The 25,513-nt window shown below is 42.0% G+C and overlaps 1 protein-coding gene across 2 annotated transcripts; it reads right to left on the reverse strand.

Annotated features, from left to right (window-relative positions):
* Window positions 1-338: 338 nt before the first annotated feature.
* Window positions 339-22,845, reverse strand: LOC6583783 (homeotic protein ocelliless). Of its 2 annotated transcripts, none has more exons than XM_032731985.2 (4): window positions 22,104-22,845; window positions 12,698-13,029; window positions 10,022-10,176; window positions 339-1,704 (listed from the first exon to the last, which is right to left on the reverse strand). In XM_032731985.2, the coding sequence occupies exons 2-4, from the start codon at window positions 12,867-12,869 to the stop codon at window positions 424-426; spliced, it is 1,608 nt and encodes a 535-aa protein (XP_032587876.2). In that variant the 5' UTR covers window positions 12,870-13,029; window positions 22,104-22,845; the 3' UTR covers window positions 339-423. The 2 variants fall into 2 exon arrangements, with proteins under 2 accessions (XP_032587876.2, XP_043862891.1); XM_044006956.1 differs by having other exon boundaries at window positions 12,689-13,029; window positions 22,104-22,841.
* Window positions 22,846-25,513: the final 2,668 nt, after the last annotated feature.

The raw sequence follows: 25,513 nt of genomic DNA on the forward strand, positions 1-25,513 counted from the left end.
AGTAAAAAAAAAGTATTAACTAGCAAAAAAAAAAAAAAAATTAAAAAAAAAATGTATATATAAATTTTTGTTAAGAGAATGCAGCGCCCGTCGGTGAGTGGGAGTGGGGGAGGGAGAGGGAAAGGGAGAGGGAGAGGAAGAGATATGTATGTGAGGAGGCAACTAGCCATAGCTGGCATGCTCATGTCCATGCTCCTGTGCCATATCCTGGTGTTGATCCTGCTGCTGCTCATGTTGCTGCTGCTGGTGATGTTGCTGCTGCTGCTGCTGCTGCTGCTGCTGCTGCTGCTGCTGTTGCTGGTAGCTCGGCAGCTGCAACTGCAACTGCGACTGCGACTGCGACTGTGGCTGAGGCGAGCGTCCGCTGCTGGCGCTGCTCCCGCCGCTGCCGCCGGAGCTGCTGCAGTACTGGAACAGCAGATTCTACACCATGTTCGCATACTTATCCTGCGGCGACATGTAGTCGAGGCTGTTCTGTGAAAAGGCCTGCGCGGAGACGGTGCCGGTGAACGACGGCGACGGCGACAGGCCAAAGTTGGAGGCCGTGTAGCCCGAGTGGCCCATGTTGTAGTTGACCTGGTTCTGATTGCTGAAGTACTCCATCTGCGAGTAGTAGCTGGGCGCCTGGGCGTAGTTGTTCGGGTACTGCTGGTACTGGTTGTGCCAGAAGTTGTACGAGTCGTGGTTGGACATGTACGCCGAGTGGGCCGAGTGGTGGGCCGACGCCGATTGCGCGGATTGGGCCGCGTGCGCCGCCGCCGCCGCCGACTGTGGCGACATGGGCGTTATGGGCGGAGAGGGTGTTGTGATGCTGCTGCTGCTGTCCATGGGCGTGATGTTGCCGCCCGGCTGCAGCAGCCGCGGATTGCTGGCCGCCGCCGTGCCATAGATGCTATGATGATGATGTGCACCCGCGCCAATGTCGCCGCCCGCATCCTTCAGCGTGTCGTACGGCGAGCGCAGCGCATCGCCCGACACGCCCACGCCCACACCGACGCCGACACCAACGCCGCCCACACCGACACCAGACCCGTTGCCGCCCACACCGCCGCTGCCGTAGCCGCCGCCCAGATGCTCCTTCTTGCACACAATGCTCACCGGGCTGACCGACGTGGCCGGCGTGGGCAGCAGCGGCGAGGAGTTCTGATGCGCTGCGGTCACGTTCAGTGCCGCCGCCGCGGCCGCCGCTGAGATGTGCGCATGCGAGTTGCCGGCACCGCCGCCGCCGCCGCCGCCTCCTCCTCCGCCGCCGCCGCCGCCGTGGCTGCCGCTGCTGCTGCTGGGCGTTGAGCCGCCGCCGTTGTTATTGTTGTTGTTGTTGTTGTTGGCACCGCCGGCGCCCGCATTGAGGAAGGAACTGTGATGTGACTTGATGGACTGCGCCGCCGCAACAGCCGCAGCGCTGACCGCGGCCGCCGCTGAGCTGCTCGCATTGCCGCTGGCGTTGCTCGAGCTGCTCTGGCCGGAGCCGGTCTGCTTCTGGTTCGATTTGTTGGCGCTGTTGTTGCCGCTGTTGTTGTTGTTGCTGCTGTTGGAGCTGTTGTTGTTGCTGCTGCTGTTGTTATTGCTGTTGTTGCGGCCGCCGTTGCCCGAGCTGCTGCAGCTGCCGCTGCCACTGCCATTCTTGGAGCTGCTCAAACTGTTGGACTGCTGCTGCTGCTGCAGCTGCTGGCGGCACTTGGCCCGTCGGTTCTTGAACCAAACCTATAACGGAAGAAGAGCAAAATGAGGAAAAAGACATTAATACGTGTTGTATAAACAGAAGCTATGATGAAATTGAGCAAGAGTTGGGAAAGGATGAGCAATGCTTGATTCGACAGGGTGCTCTATGAGTTTGAGAAATGTTTAGTCAGTGAGAGAGACTATTCGTTAACATATATATCTTATATATGATACAAGAAGAAGACGTAAACAAGTGTTGTATAAACATTTGTGAAGATAGAGAGGATGAGCAGTGCTTGATTTGAAAGGATTTTCTGTGACTATGAGAAATGCTTAACAAATCTGTTAGAGGGAAAAAACTAAAGTATGTATAGATCTTTAATGTATATATTGCATCATATGTAAACATAAATAGCAATTAAAGCAATGGATCATAAGTTATAAGGGTTGAGCCTGAAAGGGTTTTCTCTGAATCTATGATCAGGGTAACTTGTTCCTTGATAAGCTTGCCTGCTTTAAAAGCTATGTATTAGAGAGGAAAATCTATAGGCTTTATATGTATTATACTTGTATAAGATTTGTAGAAAAAAAAAAAATATATATATATATATATATATGTACTATATACATAATCTTAAGAGAATCCCAAATGAATGTATATTCATATGAAAAATTCCTATATATCTATACATTTATTAATCTGTATATAGCTAGACAGACGCATATATTCATATCCACATATAGATACATATATTCATTTGGGATTCCCTTATGAATGCATAAACTGCTCTACCATATTCCATCAGATCTCCCATAGTTCCCAACTATTTGCTCTAATTTATTTGCGATATTCAAGCATTTCAATTCAGAGTTCTATATGTCTATATGCATGAATGCATATATGTATGTATTTGCCATTAAACTTTAAGTGTAATGGCATTAAAAATCAATAGCTCAAGTATCAAATTGTCACGTGCTGGACGGCAAGTATTTGCTTAGTCAAGTGCGAGCGTCTGTCTCTGTCTCTCTCTCTCTCTCTCTCTCTCTGTGTGTGTGTGTGTTTGCCAGCGGCTGCAATTTTCCCACATCAATTAGTTTGCCGGGCTGACAATGAATAAATTATGTGAGCCGAATGGCAACGGGGCGTGGCAGACGACCCACAACTCAAAACAACAAGTGCAAAAAGTCACGCGCTGCCGCCGGCCCAGAAAGCAACCAAAAAAATAAATAAATAGGAAAAAGTTACATCAACAGCCGACGGCGACGGCGACGGCGACGATGATGGGCTCGAGAGTCGAGTCCGAAAATTGACTCGATTAAGTTTGTACGTCGCCCGGGCGATATGCGACCACATGCCGCAGCCCGAAGACAACAATAAACAGCCCATAAAGCGGCACAGTCGAGCGCAAGGAATTCACTTAGCCTTGTTTGTTATGCTTAAGGGGCTGCAAACAATCCGCTAAGTGCAGGCGGCAGCACCCGGAACCCCAGGCTCAACCCCCGACCCCCAGAGCTCTCAGCTCTCAGCTCTCAGCTCTCAGCTCTCAACTCTCAGTTCTCAGCTCTTGGCTCTCTCATCTCTCATCTCTTGTCTCGAGCCCAATCCAGTTGAGCCCAAATGTTGTTTCAGTGATTTGTTATTTGGGGTTGGTGTTGCTTGCTAATGGCTTGTGCTTTGGTAAACAGCAGAATTTATTACCGTACCGACATAACCACCGCCTCGCCAACGGTACTCCCCACCCTCCCCTCCCCACGACACGCCCTCCCCATCCATCCATCCATGCTTGATGGCATATTTCCCAAAGTTAACACTTGCCACGCGGCGGCTGTGGCCACTCGAGCGTTTCATTGCAGTCGTCGTAACGTAATGTGGCAGAGGGCAGCGGGAAGGGGCCAGGGGCGAGCAGGGGGTGCTCCCTTTTGAGCGCGTTGCGCTGATTCCGCCCGAGGCGTGGGGCGAGCTACGCACTTGACGAAAAAAGAGCATTAAACAAGGCGTATCAAATTTCATTATTTGTCAGCACCCGGACCGCTTCCTGCTGCCCCCCTCCCCCCAACCTACCGGGGCCCTGCTTCAAATTCAATTTCAATTTCAATTTCCAATTGAATTTTGCATTTTGGAGAAAATCTACTTTGTGATTTGACTTTGACGTGTGCTTCTTTCTCTCTCTCTCTCTCTCTCTCTCTCTCTCAATTTCTCTGCCTTTTGCTTTTCCTATTCCACTTTATTATTTATGTTTTCGCTTTTGAAATCGTTTAATGAGCTGCACAAATTTCGTAATATGCTCGCCGTGGCCTGGGAATTTTTGCTAGTTTTAGCATAAAATTTTTGCTGAACGGCGAGTAAAATGTGAAAAATCACAGAAATCTTTAAATGCAAAAGATTTGATTGTGTCCCTAATGAACTTTGGCCAAAACATCAAAGAGATTCTCGCTCTCACTCGCTCTTTCTTTCGCTCTCTCTGGATTTTTTTTCTATAGCTGAGTCTATAATTATAATGTTAATGAAGTTGATTTTAATAGCTTGATTTTCATTGATGTCAAACTCATGACAAACGGCTGCCCCTTGAATAGCATCAATTGAGGCTTGTTCGAGTGGATAATGCGACAGTTGATATACCAAAGATGTGAGACGAATAGCGGAGAAAACATCAGAGAAATGCGATAGACCCACAGTTGAGGTTATATAATAGCAATCTCGATCGATATGGAGGTCGATATGGATATAGATATGGATATCGTAATCGATATGAATGTGGATATAGATATGGATATCAAAATCGATATGGATATGGATATATATATATATAGATATGGATGAGGATATAGATATGAATATGGATACAAATATAGGTAGATAGATACGGTTATGGATATGGATATGGATATAGATATGGGAATGGATATGGATCTGCATGTGGATAAGAATATCGTAATCGATATGGATATACAAATACAGGTTCAGATATAGATTTGTACATGGATAAGGATATGGGATATAGATATGGGTATGCATATGGATATGAATATAGAAATTGCTATCATAATCGATGTAGATATGCATTTACGTATAAATACATACATATATGGATACATAAAGCGATATACATAAGGATGTTATTTTAGGTATTGATATGGATATGGATATGGGTATGGGTAAAGTTGTGGATAAGAATATAAAGATAGAGGCATGGATACGGATATGGCTATGTGGGTGTACATATGGATATATAGTATGGAGGTGGATAAAAATATAAGTATGGATATGGATAAAAATATGAATGAGATCTAATATATGGATATAGATATGAATGTGTGGATAAGGATAGTAATATAGATATGGGTAAATAAAGAAATTTGTTAAGGATATACATTTGGATAAGAACATGGATATATAGACATATAGATAGATGGATAATCTCACTGGAGCTCGCCATCGAATTGGCAAAGTGAAGAACTTTTTGCTTTTGGCATTAATCAATGCGAAATTATGCGGGACTTTGCATAATAAACATTTCATTGCGCATTCGTTAAATTCAATTCAGATGAATTTTTGTATTTTTATTTTTTTTATTTAAAAATGTTTTTTTTTTCTTTCGATTTTTTTTTTGCCTTTGGTTTTTGTAGCCTCTAGATGGGAATCTAAAAAGGAATTCGAGTGTGTATTATGTGGCACTGGGCGCATTGAAAAGCGACTGGAAATGTTAATCCGCAATGGGAAAATTAATTTTATAAAACAGCTGTGTGTTACACACACACACACACACACACACACACATGTACATGGGAGTGAAACTTTTCAGTCGTCCTGTGGCACATCCTGGGCCCGTTGCATTGCGCTATCATGCGGCAGCGGCAGCGGCAGTGACAACGAGACAAATCCTTTTATAACAGCGAACAGCAGCAGCAACAACAACAACAGCAGCAGCAATGTGACATGAAAATGTGTGAGGGGGAAATGGGAAAATGCCAAGCAAAGAGTTGCTCTGAGTTATGCTTGGGATCGGCCACAAATTTTGACTATTGCTGTTGCTGCGTAATCCCGCTCTCCCTCTCGCTCACTCCCCTTCACTTGCCTAGGTGCCCGGATCAGCTAAAATGGCTGCCTTTTTGTTGTTGTTGTTGTTGCTGTTGTTGCCGACGAGCAACCGCGAAACTTGGTCGGCTGCCGCTGCTTCAACCCCCGACGGCAAAAAAAAATCGAACAGCTGAATCGGAGGTGACAATGGCTTGGCCAGTCCACTGGGTGGAGGGCAGAGGGAGAGACACAGATAGAGAGAGAGAGAGAGAGAGAGGCAAGGCAAGCTCCTGCTTGTGATTTATGACTGCGATGGCAGCCCTCATGCCCCGCACCACGCACCGCGCACCCCGCCCTTGGGCGAGCCGAATGAAAACATTAGGGCGTAAATGTTTGCTCTGTTCTGGTGCAGATAAGCTGCGTAAAATTATTACGTTATTTGTATTGGTTGCAATCAGCAGCCGCCCACCGACCGTCGCGTCGCCCAACCCCTAGACACACGCACACACACACACACACACACACACACACACAGAGAGAGGCCACCCCTACTGCGCGTGTCATAAAGATGCCTATCATTCAATTAATATTTGCCCGGGCAAACGAGTGCGCCGTTAATTTTTGCCATTTGTGAGAAATGATTATTTATGTGCAACGCGGCCAGCCCCCCCCCCCTGCCTCTGCCCGGCCTCGACTGTGTGTGGTAGGTGGAGCCATGTGGGGCCGCAGCCAACTAGTTCTGCCACCGCGCCCTGCCTGCTAATTGAGTTGCTTGGCTTCCTCTCGGCTGTCGGGCCAGGCCAGACAGTTGCATGCAACACTCGATTTTCGTGTTGCTGCCGCTGGCGTCGCTTTTTTTTTTCTGCTTCTTTTTTCTGGTGGCTTTTACGGCTTTTCTAGCTGCAGCTGTAATTCAATATGCGCCACGTTTGTAGGTGTTGCCCCAACACACGGCCACTTGGCACAGTGGGACAAAGCCCAAGCGAAATTTGCATAAATGCCAAGCCTGATGCTGATCTAGTCTATGATAGTACAGAGGCATATATATGGGCATATATCTATAGATATATCTAAATATTCAAGTTAAAGTATTCAAATGATTTTATGATGTAGAAATGAATTTCAGCTATAAATATATATATATATATATATCTATATTCAATTAGAGTAATTAAATGATTCTATCTATTCTATTCCATCTGGGTTTTTCGACAAGTCAATTCAATTCAGCTTCAAGCTTTGCTGGTAGACATCTGAGTAGTGCACATTTCCAATGGTGAACGCGGCACGGTGCAAGCTCTGGCACCGCCTTAAACTAGATGTAGAGAGCTGACAACAGTAACAACAGGAGGATGACTTACAAAGCGCACTGCATGAAGGAGAAGACAAGCAGCGCAGAAGAGACAAGACTGTGGAAAATCTATATATGTAATTGTCAATGCACTTTTCCAATGCCGCCCACGCGCAATGCAACGCCTGCTGACCACCCCTTCCGCTGCCATTTCCACCCGTTCCTCGCGTTCGCTCAGCCCAAGAGCCGTGTGCATTTCAAAAATCAATTGTGTATGAAACGTAACGGCAACTGTCCACATGAGCTGTGTAAAATCAAACGGAATATCCATTCCATTCGAGTCGGTCCTCGGACGGGCCGGTGTCCTGACTGTGCCGCGTTACGTGTCGTTTTTCACTTGCCCGGCCACTGCAGGGGCTTCATGGCCATGGGCCAACGACCGACCAACCGACCAACCAACCGACCGACCGACCGACCGACCGACCGACAGGCAGTCCAGTTCCCTTCGGTACCCTCTTCCCGGTCACGTCCTCGTTCAGTTGTCAGCAGCGGAATGCAAACAAATCAATGAACATGTCAACAGAGCGCACCGAACATGCGGCTGTGTTTACTCTGGGCATTAGGTGACAATTCTATGCCAAATGATCCTCAATAGAGACCCGAAATGTTGTTTCTCGATCGGCGAATGAATGCGGAAGGCCTTGTCGATTTTGGCCATTTGGCAGTTGGGCCGACGGCGCTAGCAACATGTTTGCTTAGGCTGTCAGCACAGCCAGAGGGAGACGGACAGGGAGAGGGAGAGGGAGAGAGAAGGAGCGGCACCTAAGCAAATAGGCAAGAATCTTGGCGCAAATTGAGTTGTTGTTGGCCGGGAAATGCGAATGAGGCAAAAAATTAGCGCAAATTATGCGCTGCTAATGCGCAAAGTAAACTCAAATAAAGCAGCGCACAGCCGTGTGCTCTGTGTCCTTGTGTGTCCTGTTTCCTCTGTTTGGCCAACCCTCCGAGTGATGCGCAGCAAATGCCTTGTGCAAATAGAAAAAAGTCGACACTCATCGTTCATCTTTCCGCTGCTTTTTTCGGGCACATTTGACATTAAAAATATGCCATGTCTCTAGAGTCTAGCCATCACCCTCACTCGCTGCCCCTCTCCCTCTCCCTCTCCCCCCTCTCTCTCTCTCTCTGTGGCCCACTCACATTTCAAATTTCTATTTGCATAGCGATTTTCTTTGGGAAAATCTATGCATTTGCAACGCTCACGCGCTCCCATATGCCATACCAGTTAGACACCAACATACACACACACACACCAACACGCACACACTAACACACTCACATATGGCAAATGGGGCAAATCTGTTGGCTGTTTGTAATTTGTTTGTTTTATGGATTTGGCAACTTTGATTTTCGAGGGCGTCTTTCGGCTCGACATATGCTTAATTAAACAATTGCCACTGAGTCTACGCAGTGCAAACAAGACTTAAACCAGATAAATACACGCACGCACGCATACAGGGAGAGCTTTGACTTGTTCCTCAGAGTCACACACACACACACAGATACGTTTCCAGGCGTTGAGCCATACGAAATCAAAGTCAATTCCAATTGGCAAACATCAATGTGAGCAGCAGTCAGCGGGTCAAGAAATTGACTTCTTTTTATAGGTTATTTAGTTTTAACTTAATTGGAGTTCACAAGACTCTAAGAACTTGAGTTGCAGTTGCAATGGAGCTAAGACAGCGAAAAAGTTAAGAATGCTTGAGATTGCTTAAGATTGCATTGAAGATCTCGAAGCAAAGTGTTGTAGGAATATTAATCTAGCTGATTTAAAGAAGATATGAGGAACCTATATATATATATATATATATAATACATATATTGCAACTTATATAGATATTCCACGAATCTAAAGAGTTTACTCATAGCAAAAACATCGATTCAAAAATAAAAATTCAATTCAAATTGATGTACAGAACTAATTGGGCAAAAGTCTGTGGCATTTCCATAAAAAAGGAGAGTTTATCTTTAATCTCTCGACTAGCATACGAGCTGTTAGCATAATACATTTGAATGACATTGATTCAGCACTTAATATATACAATTAGAAGAGACTATAGACTTGAAACTATACTTGAGACTATAGACTAAAGCATTTCTATAGACTACACACTAGAGTCTATAGAGTTTATGGACTTTTTTTTTATAGCCATTAGACTATATAGCTCAATCCTCAGGTTTGTAAAAGCGTTTACGTATTGTTTTACTTTGACAGCAAACGAAAACATTGAGCCTAAGCCGAAACTCTCTCATAGGCAAAAGACAACAAAAGGTAATTTTCAGTTTTATTATGCGATTTATATAGGCGTCTTGGGTAAAAGGCAAAGCTAATTCCGAGCTTTATTGTGCGATTTATATTGATATCTGTAAAACGAGTAATAAAACTCCAACATGGCTTTGCCTTTTTCGCTTTTGTCTGAATTTCGCTCTTAGTCTTAGAATTAGTTCAATGATAATATTTGAAATATGCACAACAGTTGTGCTGAAATAGGCGAATATACAAATCGAAATGAATTTTAGTTAGATCTATTCTTCTCGAAATACGTCATCAAGTTTGACAAATATCGGGCTATTAGTTTATGAGATGGAGCATTCAGAGTGAAGCCATTTTCGTTGGCGTAGAAGAAAATGAATAAAATGAAAGAGCAAACCCGAATAAATGCTGCAGCTAAATCTTGAGCTGATAGATATTATATATATCATTATTGTTTTATAATCATCTCTCTTTCTCTCTCCTTCTCTCAGTCTTCTAGAAACGAAACGTTTCGTGCTCAACTGCCATTCGATTCGTTAACAAATTGAGTTGAACTATATATTTGATCAAAAGACTCTAGGCTAGTATAAATAGTATATTTAGTCTTAGATATACTGCATTCCACATATCAAGCTGCTATCCCTACTATTCGAATCAAAGAACTCAAGTGACTTCAAGTTGCTTCAGTTATACTACATATATATTCGATTGATCTATGATTCTAGTGACTCTATCTTACCTGTACTCTGGATTCGGGCAAATTGATCTTGAGTGCGACCTCCTCGCGCATGAATATGTCCGGGTAGCGTGTCTTGCCAAAGAGCGCCTCCAAAACGTCGAGCTGGGCCCGTGTGAATGTTGTACGCTCGCGACGCTGTTTTCTCGTGTTGACGCCTGCAAAGATAAATAAAATAGCACGCAAAGAGAGAGAGAGAGAGAGAGAGAAGAAAACAAAATGAAATTAGCCAAGTTTCGATAGTCAGTGAATGCCTAATCAAATGTGCTGAAAGTTCTTGCATTTTTTTTGGGTGGTGTTTGGCTTGGGTCTCGAAGCTCTGGCACATTGCGCATACGCCGCGTGGGCCAAACTTTAATCAACACACACACACGCTTACACACACGCATACGTACGTACTCTCGATGCTTTTCCCAGTATTTTGCCCCCATTTTCCTTTTCTTTTTTTAGTGTGTGTGTTTCTTTTACCGCTGCTGCTGTGGCAAACCGTTATTCTTAGCAACCCCCGTCGAAATGCCAACCCTAAAAAGCATTTGCTGCGCTGAACCAACCCCGCACAGCGCCGTCCAAAAACTTCTTTTGTGTGAGTGTGCATGTGTGTGTGTGTGTGTGTGTGTGTGCGTGTGTATATAATGTATTTTATACATATGTAGTGCGTATATAAAGGCAACGATGTATGTGTATGTGTGTGTGTGTGTGTGTTAAGCCGCGGCATTGTTTGTTTTTGCCGGGGCAGCCGTTGTCAGTGCGTGGCTGCTGCTCGCTCTGCCTTTGTCCCTCTCTCTGCCTCTGCTGCTGCCTCTACCTCGGCTGCTGCTGCTGTCCCAAATATTCATCGTGAGCACCCCTTTTTATGCCGCAATGCCTTTCGTATGCGTACCCCAGCAGCCACTCTGCCTCCTATGCCACTCACTACCCTGCTTGCACCCTCCCTCTCTCTCTCCCTTTCTCTCTCTCTCTCTCTCTCCCTTGTTCTCTGTGCTACTCTATGCCCATCTCTGTTTGGCTCTATCAAAAATTAATGAGTTAGTCATTTTGGTCATGAATTTTTAAATTGAATAAAAAACTTCAACTCAGTTGGCTCGCGCGTTGTCGTTGTCGTTGGCTTTGCAGCTGCCGCTTTTCGTTGTTGCCTTTGCTTCTTGCTGCTTCTTTTTTTTTTTTTTTTGTTATTTTGACTGCTTTCAAAATGGTCGCCGGAGCAGTTGTTGTTGTTGTAGCCTTAAAGCAAAATTAATTGCAATTTGTAGTTTGCCTTTTGCGTTAAATTTTTTTTTTTCATATTTATTTTAAAAATATATATAGATTTTTTATTTATTTATTTATTTTTTTTTTATTTTCGCATTGCCCAAAAGCCTTGGCAGCAATCGCTTATGACTTGTTTCATTAACTGCACCTACATATATTTTTTTAACTGCTTATATTTTGGATTTTCAATTTTTGTCAATGTTTTCGAGTGTTTCTTATATTCGCCTGAATAGCTCGCATAATTAAGCTGTCATTATTTTGTTCAATTACATTTTTAATTAGTTTTTTAGCTAATTTCGCGAATCAGTCAATGACTTGTAGAAGTTTTGCATTTGATCTCAATTATTGAGTAATGCGTTATTTATCTCATTTCTGAATGATTTCAGTTGAGTTCCGGCTTGTCTATATGTACGTACATACATATAAACAGAATAATATATATGTATATATGAAATCAAATATTCATAATATTTATATTCGGAAAGTTTCTGCTATTTTTTGTTTTGTTTTTTTGTAATCAAAAATTTCCATTATTGTGAATTATATATTTATACTATATCAACTTCATTTATTCAAAATCAAAATTCTAGTTTATTATCGCCGCTTCAGCTCGCTCCATTCTCAGCTGCTTATATAACCCGCCTGACAATATCTTCCATCGAGAGATTCTGCTATAACTTGGCTTATTACAAGCGCGACAATGTTAAAGGTAAATAAATCAAAAATCAAAATTGATTACATGCGATTGTTTGTATTATTATCTCTCGCTCTCTCTCTTCCTCTCTCTGTCTCTCTTTCTGTGTTTTCTCTACTTTTTTTTTGGCATTTTGTAGCATTTTTGTCAGTTTTTTGTCATTTGCAGCGTCACCGAAATGAGACAAATAACTGGAACCTGACAAGAAAAACGAAGAGAGGGAAAAAATAAAGCAGCGGACTAAAAAAACTGAAAAAAAAAAAAACTTCGACTCATGCGTTCCCAAGCGCGCTGCGACGGCCACTTTGGCTCCAGCTCATTATTCATTTTGACAATTCAACTGATAATGATGCAATCGATGCGAAACGGCATTGAAAAGCATTTTGTGCGACAACTGAACGGCACACAGTCAACTGCCCCCGATCTGCCTTCCATATATCTATATAGTAGCCATATCTCTGCATTGTCCCAAATCTCGTTAGCTCTCTCTCTGCCGATCGTTCTCTCTCTCTCTCTCCCTCTCTCTCTCTCTCTCTCTTTTGTTCTCTCTTGGCCTGCGCATGCAAATTGAGTTATCAGCCAGCGAGTCTGATGACCGGCCATATATCATTTATCATTCGAGTGGGGCCCGTTTAGGGTCTGGCTCCCACAGCTGGCTTTCAGCACATTTGTTCTTACTCGCTTCTTACGTGAGTTGCAGTCTACCAAAATTGTTTTGCGATATTTACCCCACATACCTTGGGAGAACCCAACAGCCTCCAGTCCGTGTGGCAGGCCGAAGGGACCCAAAGATGGCATCGGCATGCCCGGCGGCAGCGGTCCGTGCGGCACCGAGTGGTGCGGATGTGGTCCGCCATAGCTGTGCGGATGCGGGCCCAAATCTCCCGATTTGAGAAAGCCCGCCGCCATCAAGGCTTCCGTTGAGTGCAGCGCCACGTTGATGCTGTTTATGGTGTACACCCGTTGATGCTTCAATTGGCCAAAATTGATTGACGGCTCCGTGTGGACGTGGGCGTGGGCCTGGGCGTGGCAGTGGCCAAAGCGCCGCTAACAGTCAAATGGCGTTTATCTAGACGAATGAAGAGAGAGCATTGTTAGAAAGTGTTTTAAAAATAGAAGATATGTAGTTGAAGTTTCAAATAGTAAGTGTTATACGTATGTTAGCGATGTATTAGAACTGTTATACTTATAACTATGCAAAAAGAGAGAGTGGAGAAGTGCAGAAATAGGACTAATCGCGAGTGTTATCGAGGTAGAAGAAGAAGAAGATGTGTCAAACTGTAGGAGTTCAAAGAACTGTTATACATGCATTAGAGATATAGTAAATATAACTCTTATACATTTGAATATGCTTAAAGAGAGTGTGGAGTAGTGTAGAAACAGGATAAGTCGCGAGTTTTATCGAGGTAGTAGAAGAAAATGTGACAAACTGTGTATATAGAACTGTTATACATATGTTAGAGGTATAGCATATATATCACTCTTATACATATACTAAAAGAGAGTGTAGTGTAGTGCAGAAACAGGATTAGTCAAGATCGATAGAAGAAGAGGAGGTAACAAACATGAGTATACCTGGAATTCATGGAACTGTTATACATATTTATATATTTATTGAAGACTAGAAATAATACAAAATAGAGACTAAGAATTAAGCACTGGTAAGTGCGGCCTTTGGCTTACTGCTATATGTATATAACAGATATACTAAGTGGAACTGTTATACACATTTGATAGCTATACTAAACAGAACTCTAATACACATATCATAACTATACCGAGCAAGAGTTTTGGGTCATATATCGTTCTAGTTTTCGCTGCCCTTCGCTATCAATATCAAGTAACTCTATGTATTTCATTTAACTGTTTTCTATTCGCTTTCCAATCACTTCAAAATCTCTGCCATATTTGCCGTCTTATGTGCCGGTCCTTGAGCCTCGGCTCTGGCTATAGATGTGGCTGTGGCTGTGGCTGTGTTTGTGGCCTCAGCCTCAAATTGGGCCAGATGTGTTATTAATTTGCGTGTGCGCGTGAGCATGTAATTTGGAAGCGTGGTTGGGGTTCGGCTTTGGACAGCCTCTGCATATACAGATATATATCTCTACCTATACATATGTGTATGTGTATGTAGGGACTCTGGCTCGAGTGGCTGCTGCAATGTTGTATTTGCGGCTTTGGGTTTTGGCTTTGCCGGTTTCCATTTCGCTTGCACTCGGATGCATTGAGCCATGAAAACGACATGACAAAACAAAACAAATTTGCTGTGCTCGGTGCAGGCTACTTTACCCTATATATGTATATCTGTGTGTGTGTGTGTGTGTGTGTGTGTGTGTGTGTGGATTTATATTGGAACAGTCGATGGTCGTTATCGGGTCGGGTATATATGTGACAAATAGCTGGCTGCATTTTCCAATTTCAAAACAATGAGAGACCTCCGAGGTGTCCGTGCTAATCCCGCAATTTCACTGCCTCTCGCTTCTGCGCCTATTTGCCGTCTCATTTGCACTGGGCTCACTTATTGCTAATTTGTATTTTTCGCACGAAACCACCGAAAAATAGAAAGAATAAAAGAAAAAGAATGTGGGACAAAAGAGTTTCGAACTCGTCGCACGGCATATGAGTATTAAGCCAGGTTCAGCTCGAGTTGAAGGCCGAGTTTGGTCCGGCCTAATCTTAATGCCCAAGCCATTGTCCCATCATGCCCAGTGCATGTGTGCGTATGTGTGCGTACGTGTGTGTGTGTGTGCCCATCCCATTTCGTCCTTTTAGTAAGTGTCTTGCCTAATCCAGTGGCTAAGCACAGATCAAAGATCTTTAAACCGCAAGACTGCCCAAGAACTAAGTCTAGGCGGTTCTCCTTTCCGTTCCCGTTCCTCTAGCAAAAGGCGTTATTACACAGTTGGGTAATCTTGCGATGGTAAACTCTAAGCAAGGATCCCTACAACAGGCAACGGGATTTGCCACACACACAGACAATATTTGGGCTAAACTATGGACTAGGCAAACTTTTGTCAATATTTTTGTGGCTTGGGCTGGGTTTCCGAAAGGAAAAATATTCATGTAGGGCTTATCGTAGAACAAGTCTATTCTAAACCTAATGAGCAACTGTGAATGTTAAGATTTTATGTGAGTCTTTATAATATCAACCGAATGCCATGCCATGCCATGCCAGAACTATAGAGTTTTGATCATCATTATACTAATAACAAGTTTAATGATCATAATCATATTTATTATGATGATAATGACCAATCTGTATGCTAAAAGAAACAAAATACATATACTAATTTCCAGTATTTTGTTTTACATATTTCAGTATTAAAATATTTATAGACGGATCTAAAAGTGATATACTGTAATACAGTTTTACTGTTATAGTGTATAATGTTCTACTGCTATATTAATATACTTGTATACCGTTATACTGTAATACTGCTATACTGTTATACTGTTATACTGTTATACTGTTATACTGTTATACTGTTGTACTGTTATACTGTTATACTGTTGTACTTTTGTACTAATATACTTGCATACTGTTATACTGCTATACTCCTGTCCTATTATATTGTTAAACGTTATATACGTTTATACTTTTATGCTCCTGTACTGCTATATGGCCATACTAGTTAACTGTTATTCTGTGATACTTTTAAACTGTTATACTCTGTACTGCTATGCCAGATCTAGCTGTTTTATGGCTTGCCAGGCAGGTGGGCTGGGGGCAGCTGTGACTGTGACTGTGATTGTCTCTGTGTGCTGTCTCTGATTTTTTTTTTTTTTTTTTTTTTTGCCAAATGTGGCACATATGAAGAAGAAGAAGGAGAAGGAGAAGAAAAAACAACAAACAAAACAAAAAAACTAAAAACTAAAAACAAAATAACAACAATATAAAGAGCTACGTGATTTTCTTGACATTCGACGCTGCTGATTATGAAAAATCATGGCAAAAAAGCGAGAGATAGAGTGAGAGAGAGAGGGGGAGAGGGAAGCAGCAGCAGCCGAGGGAGGCAAAGGCCCCGCTGGCCTTTGTGACGGTGCGCCTCGGGGACTCGAAACGCTGGGACTCTCGGCATGTCGCACGGGCCCAAAATCATTTCGGCTCGACATATATCACGTACACGCACTTTCATTAAAAATTCAGTCGGTATTCGGCGAGCGACAATCTGCATTTTCATTTTCACTTTCAGTTTCCGGGCGTCGAGCTGAGTATCTCTTCTTCTCAATTGACTTCAATTCAGAGATTCGGTTTCAGCTTTACCTTTCCAATTTTGCTGCTATCCTGTAGCTATTACGATTGTGTGTGTGTGTGTGTGTGTGTTTGGCTTATGATTCTTGTAATGCATATGTTGTGTCCCGCCTGCCTCTTGCTCGTAATTACGGTCAAAATAATATTTTCGAACTACTGATAAGTGGCGGACAGCGGCGATCCGAAGGTAAACAGCCTTAGGAAAATAAACAAATCGAACGCTACCGAATCTTACGAGCTCAACTGATTGACTCACTGACGGACGGATGGACGGATGGACGGACGGAACATTGGACAATTGTGGACCAGCGCCCGCACTTTAAGTAAGCTGGACAACGATCGAACTACCGAAACGGTAGCCCCAGAAGACCGTGTGCTATATATAGGTCTAATTGTTGCTCTCTCTCTCTCTCTCTATCTCTCTCTCTTTATCTCTATCCCTTTTTCTGTGGCGTTTTTCTGATGGTACCCTGGGAAAGTGTGTAACCAAATATTGTGATCGTTATGACGCTGGCTACTGTTAATTTGTGCCATGGGAATATGTTGTTGCTGTCTTCGACATATTCAAGTTGATCGTTTAATTTGTTGTTGTTGTTGTTCTACGGTTTTTGGCGAGTTTTGTTTGGTTTTGTTTTGGCCAGCCGTGATTAATGGTACCAGCTAAACGAATGTGGCATTCAAATCTATTTCCAAAACCCATTGACTGCCTCTGTGTGTGCATGTGTGTGCATGTGTGTGTGTGTGTGTGTGTGTGCGTGTTTAGAAAGCGCCAGAGAGAGAGATGAGCAAAAATAGTTTGGCCAATGCAGCCGAGACAAGTTCAAAGTCTGGCTATTATTCCACTTCCCGCCAGCGTGTGACAGGCCGCAATATTGTGCAACGCAAATGGCCAAAGCCAGCGGCAAATTGCCAGAGCCGATCGGGCCAACTGAGCTGAGCGAGTGCAACCAGCTGTCAAAAGTGCTCACTTGTCATAGTTGCCATAGACATAGACATAGCCGTTGCCTGTTGCCTGTTGCCTGTTGCAGCTATTAGCGGCCTTAACAAGCTCCATAACAACTTAATATGTCCAGCCGCGTTTGCTACAGTGCACTACACAGCTGGCAACGGCAGGTGCCGGCCAAAGTCTGCGCCGAAATCTGGAGAGGCCGCAGCTGACTGAGAGAAATGAGCAGATAAATATGAGTTTCTTATGAATTTTCGCTGCTGTCAACGGCGACGGCGACGGCGACGTCAGTTGGCAGTTGCAACTTTCTATCGCTTGCAGCACAGTGTAAAAGTGTGAAACGTTTCTCAGGCTCATTTACATAGCGAACAGCTACCGGAATCTGCTTGGCTGCCAGACAGACAGACAACCAACTCAGCTGGCAGACTGCAACAGTGACTCGGACTGGGACTCTAGAGTGGGATTCGGATTGGGACTGTGACTGCGACTGCGACTGCGATTGCGACTGCGGCTGCGGCTGGCCTAGCATAATAAGCTGTCTGTCGAAAATAATGCAACTTAATAAACGCAACAAAGAACGCGCGATGGCTCAGGTGGCACGTCCCGGGCTGCCAACTGGAAAAGGCAGCTCCAACTGCTGCGGGCCGAACTGAACTCGAGTCGAGTCGAGTCGCGTCGAGTCGAGTTGGGCTCAACTGGTAGCCAGTTGTGGATCGTGCGCCATTTCTACGCAAATGCATTTTGACATTTAAATTTGCAATTTTCGCATAAAATTATATTTATTTTTCATTAGGTGGGGAGGGAAAATGCAACCTTGCAGCAACAGCAGCATTAACTACTGTAACTGCAACAGCAACAGTTGCTGCTGTTGCTGTACAATTCCAGCTACTGAGTGACATGCTGACGTTGACGTCCGCTGAAGTTTAATTAACAAACGTGCCAAATAATTGAAAAAGTGTGAAGATTTGACAAGTTTAATACGCATTCAAAATGCGCGCATGGCCTAGAAACCGCTAACTGCAACAGCAGCAGCAACTGCAGCAGCAACAACAGCAACAACAGCAGCAGCAACAACAGCAACAACTATGGCGACAACTTGGCTTTTTAATTAGTTTTCATTTTATTTTATTTTATTTTTTTTATTCATATTCATATTTTTTCTCATTTTGTTAATCATATGCATTACACATTTAATTAAATTGACACTTGAGCACGCTGAAACGAGTCTGGATAAGTGACTTATATATAAGTATACATATGTATATATACCTATATATATTTAAAGTTAATAGACGTACAGTTAGCATATTTTAATCACAAATTGGCCAATGATAGATTGCTCAACAGTTAAAAGTAAAAACAAGTTGCCAACACACACAACAACACGCACACGCACACACACACACACACACACACACATGGAGCTCTCTTTCTATCGACTGCAGTGCGCCCATCGCCAAATGCAAATTGTTAATAATTTTATGTGCTAATTGACGCTGCCAGCAATCAAATGAACAGATAGATCAATTAAAGATTTGCCATGCTCAATGGTTGAGTTAAACGTCTGCAGTCAGTCAGAGTTCAGATCCGTCTGCTAGAAGGATGAAAATGAGCTGAAATTGCTGAAATTATTGATATATTGTGACAAGGTGAGTGTGAGTGCGAGTGCGAGTGTGAGTGTATGAATGAATGAGTGAATGAATGAATGTTGCCTTCGAGTCGGACAAATGATTGCATCATAGTAAAAATAAATCAAACAAACCACACAAATCACAAATCAATAATAGAGTAAAGAGCCCTGACTGGGCACAGAGACAGAGCAATAGCAACAACAACAACAACAACAATAATAACAATAACAATAACAATAACAACAAAACTTATTATTTGACGCATTGTCAATGTGATCTTGATAACTGGCCGGTTCGGCATGGTACGGTTAGGTTCGCTCTGGTCCGGGCCGGGCCCGGCCTTTTGAGTGATTTCTATTTAAATGGCTTTGTCAACGAAATTCGAGAAGCCAAAAAAACAACTAAAAAGTTTTGGTCGGGTACAGCCGCGTAATGAGCAAAGAGTGAAGAGAGATAAAAATTAATAATACAAATAATTGGGAAAAATAAAAAATTAAAAAAAAACGAGAGATATAAATAGGTATATACACACATACAGTGTGTGTGTGTGTGTGTTTGTGTGTTTGTATTGTAGGCAAAGAAGTCAATCGAAATGAAATGAAACCTCACTTAAGGCTAGGCGAGGCGACGCCAAGGCGTCACAAATTGACAAAGACTTGATTCCGTATTAGAGCCGAACAGCGTCGCCGCCTCTGCCTCTGCCTCTGCCTCTGGCTCTGGCTCTGTCACTGGCTCTGTCACTGTTGCTGCCTCCATCAGCATCTCCATCACTGATCCCAGCTACAGCTTTCAGTGGGCAGAGGCAGACATTGGGCGTGCGTCGATATATCTATGCTAAACAATGGAGCTCTACGGTCTGGAAGCTCTCTCGGCTTTGCCTCCGCCCGATAAGCTATCAAAATGTCGCGACGCGATCTTGACTTCAATTCAATTCATGAATTGAAACGGACCAAGTAACGGATGTGGATGTGGTTCTGGCTCTGACTCTGACTCTGACTCTGACTGAGACGGAGACTGTGGCTGTGGCTATGAATGAATGAGCTATAGCAGAGCTCCAATTCAAATTGAAATTGGCAGCTCGAATTCTTGTTGTTGCTGCGTGGGCGTACATGGAAGCTTGACTGTTCTTTTTCTTATTTCTTTTTTTTTTTATTTTTTCTTACTTTTTTATTTATTTTTATTTTTAATTTTTTTTATTTTGTTAATGCTTAACTCTGCGCAGTTTAGACGCATGTGACAAGGGCCAAAATGAATCCGACGCTTGCCAGCTGGCTAAAAACAAATTGCCTTGCATATTAATTTGAACAGAGAGAGAGAGAGAGAGAGGGAGATAGATAGAGAGAGAGAGAAAAACACAATATCTATGCAAATTAATAATAATACAAAACGACGCGTTGAGGCACAAAAATATTAAAAATATATAAAACTATATATACGTATTTATAAATAACACAGAATGTGCGTGTGTGTGTGTGTGTGTGTGTGTGTGTGCCTGCATATACTAACACAATAATATGCTCGATGTTTTAATTTATGACCCAGCCGCTTTGAAATTAGCTAATAAAGCGCGGCGGCTACAACAACAACAATAACAAGAACAGCCTCAAAAATATAATAAAAATATAAGAAGAAGAAGAAGTTGAATCTGAAGAAAAAAAAAAAAAAAAAAACTTATCAAAATGTGTGAATAATGTGACCTGAACGGGTCGCTCGAGCCGCGCTTCGAGAGTTTCTTCGGGCTCCCATTGTGTGCGCTGCACAGTAGTTTTTTCTTGGGGTTCAGGTAGCCCCATCGCATATGAATATAGATATGCATAGTGATATTTAGTATGCTAGTTAGTTGTTAGTTGTGGATTGCCCATGTTTTGCCTTTGACTGTTGCTGCTGTTGCTGCTGCTGCTGCTGAGACCTCTGCCCCTTCCCCCTTGCCCCTTGCCCTTTGCCTAATTAACAAACAGTCCAAGAAAACAAAAAACAAAATATATCAAAGAAAAGCAAAACTGGGCGGCATTAATATGCCCATTAAAATTATGAAAATCCATTTCGGTTTCAATGCGCTCTCATATTATGCACTCATTGGGACTCATCATGGAATTTCCTGTTCAGCTGCAATATGAATTTATCACAGTTTTTTATTTTTTTTTTTATAATATATGTTTGCCAGAGATCAATTATAGAGTTCCTGCATGTTCGTGCTGCCTTTAAAGTTTGGATATTGCTTTAGATATTTATATATGTATATGTGAAGAACTATAACTATTTTCTTCATTGGTCTATCCATATATTATATTCTGATATCCAATACATGTTTTCCTTGATTTCGCAGAGGAGAAGAACAATAATCGTGCTCTATTGGACGCACTTTACGACTCGGTTACAGGCCAACTATAGAGCAGTAGTATATTCATATATGAATGCAACTAAGGTTTAGCTAAAGCCCCTTTCTGCTGTATCTCGGGAACTATAACATTTATTAAACTATTTCCTGCATAGCTTAAGAGATATATTCGCCGCTCAATTATCAAATAATTCCTTTTTGCAATATTAGATGATTTATAGAGATTACTCAATGAGAGACTAGCTATAGACCAGTAGTGTATGCATATATGATTATAGCTGAGTATCAAAAGATATCTTTAAGGCTTAGACTTGAAGTTTCTTGTGTATATCTCGAGAACTCTACCTATGATTCGTATTACCATACTTTCGCTATGTAGTCTCTTATTTTACATCAGTTAAATATGTTAGACGACTTAAGCTCTGTTCATCAAATGAAACGATTTTGATTTCTGTTCTAGTGATATTAATATCTTTGTAATTCTATATAAACAACTCAAAGATCTAATTCTCCCATATTAGCCTTATTCATTCCTATATAAACAAGTAATACGAAGACCTAAAGTTTACTTCTCATATCTGCTAGGAGTATAAGTTCGGGCCGACGGCAAACCAATTTCTTGTACCTCAATTGATAACTAAGAGAACTATGTCAAATTCGAAGAGAACAGATCGATTGGGACATCTTAGTTAAAGATAAGTAAGAATGGAGGACGTTGCAATATTATCAAAAAGTTTCTCAACTAGGCGGCCAAGATAATCCGAGAAAAGAGTGAGACGTGCGTTAGTTTAACTTAAGTATAGCTAAATAGAGATATTGGTATAATCCGTGAGAGTCGTGATGGCATTGGCCGGCGTCATTTGGTTAGTTCATTGAAATATGGGTTATATTATATATTACATTGCTTGTTGGTAGTAAATTTCTGTTATGGATTGATATTGATAGATGGCTTTGGTGCACATCTGGAAACAGCACTCACCAAAAAAAAAAAAACACACACACACCAATATCGCGGAGCTTGAGCGATTCTCGATGCTGTCACTGTCGCCGTGCGGATATTCCAAAAGCGAGCAAAAAAATATACCGTTTAAGGATATCGGATTGCGGATATGTAGATATTATTTGTTATATAGATCCAATTGTTGGCGTCGATCGATGCCTATGACAGACCATATGATGATGAGATCGACTCTGGTCTGCGATGCGTTATTCGGTATTCAGTTATTTGGTAGTTGAGTGTTTTGTTGTTTTAGCCAGGTTAAGGGCAAATACACTTGCTGCGGCAGACACCAAAAAAAACAATGCACAATTTATCGAACGATTTTAGTATCTTTTAGAACTTTAGCTAACGGCTCTTGTTGCTGTTGCTGTTGTTGTTTTCGTTGTTGTTGCTGTTGTTGTATTGTGTTTAGGATTTTGCACACGCACGTTATTTAAATGTTTGTTATTTGTTGTTTTTGCTATGGATGTGTATGTATGTGTGTGTGTATGTATGAGTGTGTCTGTGTATTTTAATGTATATTAGAGTGTGTGCGTGACACGGCGTTGATTAAACGCGACGAAATATAACGGTGAACGGTAAACGATTGAACGTTGATTTGAACCAACAACAAAACGAGCGAGCGGAGCGACGAACGCACAACCCGAGCGGCACGAATGTTACTTTGGAACTGATTTTCGTCGTGACACCTTCAATGCGAGCAGCACCAGCAGAAGCAGCGTTAACAGCGTTAACAGCAGCGACGGCGGCAGCAGAAGTCGTTCGACCAGTCCAATTTGTTGTTGTTGCTGACTGCGCTGCCTTTGCCTTTGCCTTTGCTGTTGACGATGCCGTTGTCTCTGCTCTCGTCGTCGTCGTCGTCGTCGTCGTTTATCGTCGTCGTCAATCGTCAGCAATAGCAACAACAAAAACACGAGTCCAAGCGACTTCCTTTTTCAACGCACGCACACATGCTTAAAGAGAGCGAGAGCGCAATGCTTTAGCAATGGCTGACAGCGAGCGCAAGCGACGCTCACCGTATGTTAGAGCGAGACAGCAGGAGTGCCGACAGCAGCGACTGCCTGGCTGGTTGGCAGCTCGCATTTATAGACTTTAACAGCGCTTGCACTTCTGTCTCGCTCTCACCAGCCGTGCAGCGGGGCCAGTGTGAGCAGGCGCGCTGCACTTGGCAGCTGTATTTACCTATGTGTTGTTGCTGTTTCTGTGTTTTTGCCGAACCACACCCCCAAAAACAATGAAAATTGCTGCTGGTTTGCTGTTGTACGTAGTTGTTGTTGCTGCTGCTGTCGCTGCTTTTGCTGGCTGTCGCTTCTTCGCACTCGGTTCAACAACCAAGCAGCAGTACGCCAATTTTACTTTTTTTTATTACGTTTTTTTTCCTCTCCTTTTTTTTTTTTTTTTTTGCTTTCTTGTTTTTGCACAAATTGTTTGATTCGCCTTAGTTGTTGCAGTTACTGTTGTTGTTGTTGCTGTTGCTGTTGCTGCTGCTGCTGCTGTATTTTGCGCGCGCAATGAAATTTTAATGAAAATGACAGACCAAACACACGCAAAACTCAACTACTAAAGCAACGCAAAATTGTTAGTTAGCAGGAATAAAAATAAATAATAAAATGAAAATCTTGCAGCAGACTGCGCGGGCAGCGCAGCAATGGACCTGGTCAGGAGGACAAACACCAGCACAGCCAGTCAGAGTCCAAAATTGCTGTACACAGGGAGCAACAATCACGCTGATGGAGCCAGAGAGATATGTACATATATTCACACGCATATAAATATATGTGCATATATGTGTGCACTATATACAAAGCACGCCCCCAGCCACCACTCGCAGTTCTGGGCCAGCCTACTTTTGACGAATCATTCACATTTATGCTAATTTAATGGGATAGTTGCAAAATTTAACAATATTTGAAAATGAAACACAGATTTCTATTTGCATTTCGTTTATTACTTTTATCGCTAAATATTGTTAGTAAATTTGAAGAGATAGAGATGATTATTTATGGCGATTGCATAAATAAGTATTAATGCCAATAATAAATCAAACAAATCATAATTATGCCTTCAAAATAACAAGATCAGCTCTGCCCCAAAATGGTTTATCACTTAATTATTAATTTATATATAATTAAATTTCCTGATATGCTAATGTACGTTTCGCATTGAATGGAGCAGAGTCAACTGTTGAAACACAGCTTCGGCTCCACTGTGCATGACAGTTAGCCTGCCCACAACAACAAAATGGTTGACATGGCCCCTCGTTCAGCAAAGGAAGGCAAAAAAAAAAAAAAATAAAAAATAAAAAAGCTTGTAGGGAAAACCTTATCAAATTTTCATGACAATTTCAAATAGCTGACGACAGTATTTTTTTTTTTTTTTTTTTGCATTTCATACTTTTTTTTATCCACACCCACACAGAAAGGAAAGTTGTGAAAATTTTGGTTGTTGTTTTTTTTTTATGGATTTCTCTTGTAAATTTTCTCATTTGACTGGGCCCAAAATAAAATTTTTGCTGCTAATTGATGTATATATCAAACAAGCCGTAATTATACTTACAACGCCCCATGCTCGCCTCGCTGCCTCCTACGCTCTCTGTCTAGCAATTTGCCTGTGCGCTCTCTCTCTCTCTCGCTCTCTCTCTCTCTCTCTCTCTCTGTCTAAGGTCATGCAAATGCAGACAAAATTACAGTTATGGCAGCTTAACATACAAATTGGGAGCCAGAGTTGAGAAAAAAAAAAAAAATAAAGCAGAATAACGGCAAAGTTGAGCAGAAATTTTAATTGTGTTCTTAAAGCCAGAGCGAATTTTACGCTTAAAGTCAAGTTTAACAGTTTTGGGGCAGAGTTTTAATTGAATTGATTTAATTATCAATAATTATTATAATGTTTTATTTAATTACAATTTAATCAATGAAAAATTAAAAAAAAAATTTGCTAAAAAATACAAAAATTGCATAATTTGAGTACAGCAAAAATGTAAAGTAAGTCTATATAAATTTTAATCTATTATATATATAGTTGTATATCTGCTTGTAATAGTAATTTGTATAATAAATTGTTCTTAAACTTTTTAATCGATATTTAATTAGCTCAGTTGAATTTATTAATTGCCTTCGCTTGCCTTCACACCTCGCAATTTCAGATAGAGAAGTTTTAATTTGATTACACATGTGATTCACACTTTACAGCAATACATACATATGTACATGTACATATATTTAACTGTTCCATTGAAGCTGTTGTTTGTTATTTAATGAATATGGCATAAAAATCGCATGCGCTCTAAGCCCATTTACATTGACTGAGCAGCTCTTAGACAGATCTAAATATCTATTATATTATATATGCATATGCGAAATAAAAGTAAAACTATTATTGAACTCGATGCC

The sequence above is a fragment of the Drosophila mojavensis genome, unplaced genomic scaffold (genome assembly GCF_018153725.1).
Source record: "Drosophila mojavensis isolate 15081-1352.22 unplaced genomic scaffold, ASM1815372v1 contig_136, whole genome shotgun sequence".
NCBI classification, from domain to species: Eukaryota; Metazoa; Arthropoda; class Insecta; order Diptera; family Drosophilidae; genus Drosophila; species Drosophila mojavensis.